This window comes from Trichomycterus rosablanca, chromosome 3 (assembly GCF_030014385.1).
Source record: "Trichomycterus rosablanca isolate fTriRos1 chromosome 3, fTriRos1.hap1, whole genome shotgun sequence".
NCBI classification, from domain to species: Eukaryota; Metazoa; Chordata; class Actinopteri; order Siluriformes; family Trichomycteridae; genus Trichomycterus; species Trichomycterus rosablanca.
The window spans coordinates 22,494,094-22,497,283 of NC_085990.1; the positions used below are offsets into that span (position 1 = coordinate 22,494,094).

Sequence of the window (3,190 nt, forward strand, 5' to 3'; positions counted from 1 at the left end):
GATATGCAGCCCCGCCTGCCTGCCACGCCCGTTTTTTATATATTTAGAATTGAACGCGTTCATGATGACACATCATGAACGCAATTTTTGGATACGCACACCTGCCCGCCTTCCACGCCCGTTTTTTTCTATTTCAAGTAGTGATGGGACTTGATTAAAAATTTTAATCGAGTTAATTACAGGGTCTGTAATTAATTAATCGCAATTAATTACAAAAATTATTTTGCTACTAAAATTTGGAATGAATACACGTATACTCTTAACAACAAACATGTTTATTGCTTTTTGAATTTTTATTTTATTTTATTGTTATTAAACCAACAGATGTGTTGGTGCTATTATAGTTATTCAGATTTCAAGTATTTCAGGAACCCCTGATTGTTTAACTTATTTGAAAAATAAATAAATAAATGTAAACAGCACATTAGACAATAATCATAGCACCATTTCTTGTACAGAACTGTAAAAATAAATAAAACAACTATACAATATTGCAACTCGTGAGAGTTTAACATCTGGTGTAAACAAAAATTAAAGTGCCATTTCTAAAGTAACAACAGAATTATGGCAAAACTACATATTGCATTTAAGAGCATAGAATTTAACACAACATTCAACCTGCAATATTTTTGTACAACCAAAACATATAACACTGAGGCTACTTTTTCTCCTTGAGCCAGTTACTGAGACAAACGAGCCTGTTCACATTTTCAGAGCTTAAGGCTGCTCTTTTCTTCTGGATGATGTTCCCAGCAAGTGAGAACACCCTCTCACATGGGACAGAAGTGGCAGGGCTTGCTAGGTACTTTCTAGCCAGAGTGGAGAGCTGTGGATGTGCCCCTGCATGTGCTGACCACCATTGTAGTGGGCAGTCTGTCTCACTGATTTTCTGTTCTGCTTTATAGAGGCTCAAGGCATTAGACCCTACATCATCAGAATCAGAATCAGAGTCAGAGTCAGAAGAAAAGCACAAGAGGCCTTTCTTTTTTGGTGGCTCATCTGTGGGCTCAGAGGTAGCTTTTATAGATCCATCTTGAAGGAGTTCTTCAAGCTTTTTCCACACGGCTTCTCGCTCTTCTCTTGGAAGACACTTTAAGTCCTTAAAGCGAGGGTCAAGCACTGTAGCCATTTTGAGCCAATCATAATTAAGTGCAGCTTTCCGCTCTGACAAGTCCTTCATGAAGGCAGTCTTGAATTTCACAATGTAGGTAGAATCCTCATCAGAGACCTTCATAGTGTGGTCCAGGAATCGTAGGACAGGCAAGACCGCAGAACATGAGACGTAAGTCTCTCCACCAAGAAGATCAGTCACATGTCTGCAGTGAGAAAGAAATAAAAATAAATTAGTTTATCAATTACAGTGATCAATTTAGGCAATAATTATTTAGAAAATATTTTACATTGTTCCATTTACCTGCATGGTTCAAGGATGGCTGCCAACTTCTCTAGTTTTGTCCACTCTGCTGCTGATAATAAGACCAGTTTGTGCCTCTGTTTGTCCAGAGTAGCCTTTACTGCCTCTTTGTTTTTGAGAAGACGACGGATCATAAACAGTGTGGAGTTCCACCTTGTGGAAACATCCTGGATTAGGGGTTCATTTTCCTGGTCAAGTGCCCTTTGCTCTTTATACAGTTCCATTGTGTTGGCTGGACTGTGTCTGAAATGACCCACAATCTTGCGGCACTTTGCTAGTACATCATTAAATCCACAACTGTCCAGGCACACAGTGATGGATCTCTGCAAAATATGCGCAACACATGGCATGTGCTGAAATGGGAGCCGTCTTGCTGCTGCCATCATGTTTCTGGCACAATCGGTGCCAATTGTTGTAACCTTTTGCTCAATTTTCCAGGACTCAGCTACAGAAAAAAAATGGTCTGCGCAGTTTACTGCATAATGTCTGTTGTTGACTTTTTCTACAGTGAGGACGAAAGATGCTAATTGCCATACTTTGTTAACAACGCATACTGTGTGCGCGGTCACGCCAAGGTAGTTAGAATTGCTGACGGAAGTCCAATGGTCCCCTGTCAATGCAACACAATCAACTGCATTCAATATGTCTTGTTTTGACTGCTTTTCGTCATCATAAAGCTGCCTAATCTTACTCGCCATGGTTTTCCTACACGGGAGTTCGTAAGCAGGGTCCGATGTCGCTATCTGTAACACAGACTGTAGCCCCCTATCCTCTACCACCGAAAGCGGTCTACAGTCTGTTGCGATCCATTTAGCCAGGGAGTTGCTTAATTTTTCAGACGTAGACTTACTTATTTTGGCCCTGAAACCTGTCATCTGGTCCAATGTGGGCTGGCTGGAGCGTTTATTTGTACCGCTGCTGGGGACGCTGAAATTAGCTGTGGGGACGGCTGTGCTTGCCGCAACATGTTTTGCATTGAGATGGTACTTTAGGCTTGAGTAGCTTCGGTGATAAGCAAACTCCTTTTTGCACAACTTGCATACAACAGTAGTCTTTTCGAAAGTCCCATCAGGACGTTTTTTAAAGCTAAAGTTGTCCCTCAGTGGACCAAGAGAAGCGGCTTCGTCGTCCATCGTTGTTGTTTGCGGATGTCGCTTGTGCATCAGATTTACAGGCGTGCTAGAACACGCGAATACAAAGGTTCCGGCTCCAAACTTAAAATTTTTTTTTGATTAATTCCGATAAAAGTTTTAACGCGTTAAAATCTTTGTAATTAATTAATCTAAATTAACGCGTTAAAGTCCCGGCCCTAATTTCAAGATATCAACACCGTTCCGACTCTAATTCGTTCAGCCCACTGATGACAGCGGGACATGGATGTAATATTTGGATGTGCACACCCGGCTGCCCGCCACGCCCGTTTTTCACATTTACAGATATCGACGCCGTTCCAACTCTGAATGGTCCGGCCCGTCGATGACCCTCCCAAATTACATACAGCGTTTGGAAATGCGCGCACGCCCGCCGACCGGCACACGGCAATCACACTCGCATTTTCTCCGGAAATGCACTCTCTAGTTATTATTTTTCTTTTTAATATTCCACCACTTTCTTCGCCGGCTAACTCGCCCCGCAGTTTTCGAGATATCGACGACGTTCCAACGCTAAATCGTCCGGCCCGTTGGTGTGACGCGGGCTTGTATACAGCTTTTCGAAAAATTTTGAGATATCGACGCCGTTCCAACTCTAAATCGTCCGGCCCGTTAATGACACCAC

At 42.4% G+C, this 3,190-nt stretch overlaps 1 protein-coding gene across 1 annotated transcript; it reads right to left on the reverse strand.

The window, feature by feature from the left end:
* Positions 1-658: 658 nt before the first annotated feature.
* LOC134310650 (E3 SUMO-protein ligase ZBED1-like) lies at positions 659-2,547 on the reverse strand. The gene is made up of 2 exons (XM_062992283.1): positions 1,415-2,547; positions 659-1,316 (listed from the first exon to the last, which is right to left on the reverse strand). Exons 1-2 carry the CDS (start codon positions 2,545-2,547, stop codon positions 659-661), a joined length of 1,791 nt encoding a protein of 596 aa, XP_062848353.1.
* Positions 2,548-3,190: the final 643 nt, after the last annotated feature.

Coding starts and splice junctions, on each gene's coding strand:
- LOC134310650 (XM_062992283.1), bottom strand. CDS start 2,547: ATGGACGACGAAGCCGCTTCTCTTGGTCCACTGAGGGACAACTTTAGC. Junction 1,317..1,414: donor GCCATCCTTGAACCATGCAG/GTAAATGGAACA, acceptor TTCTCACTGCAG/ACATGTGACTGATCTTCTTG.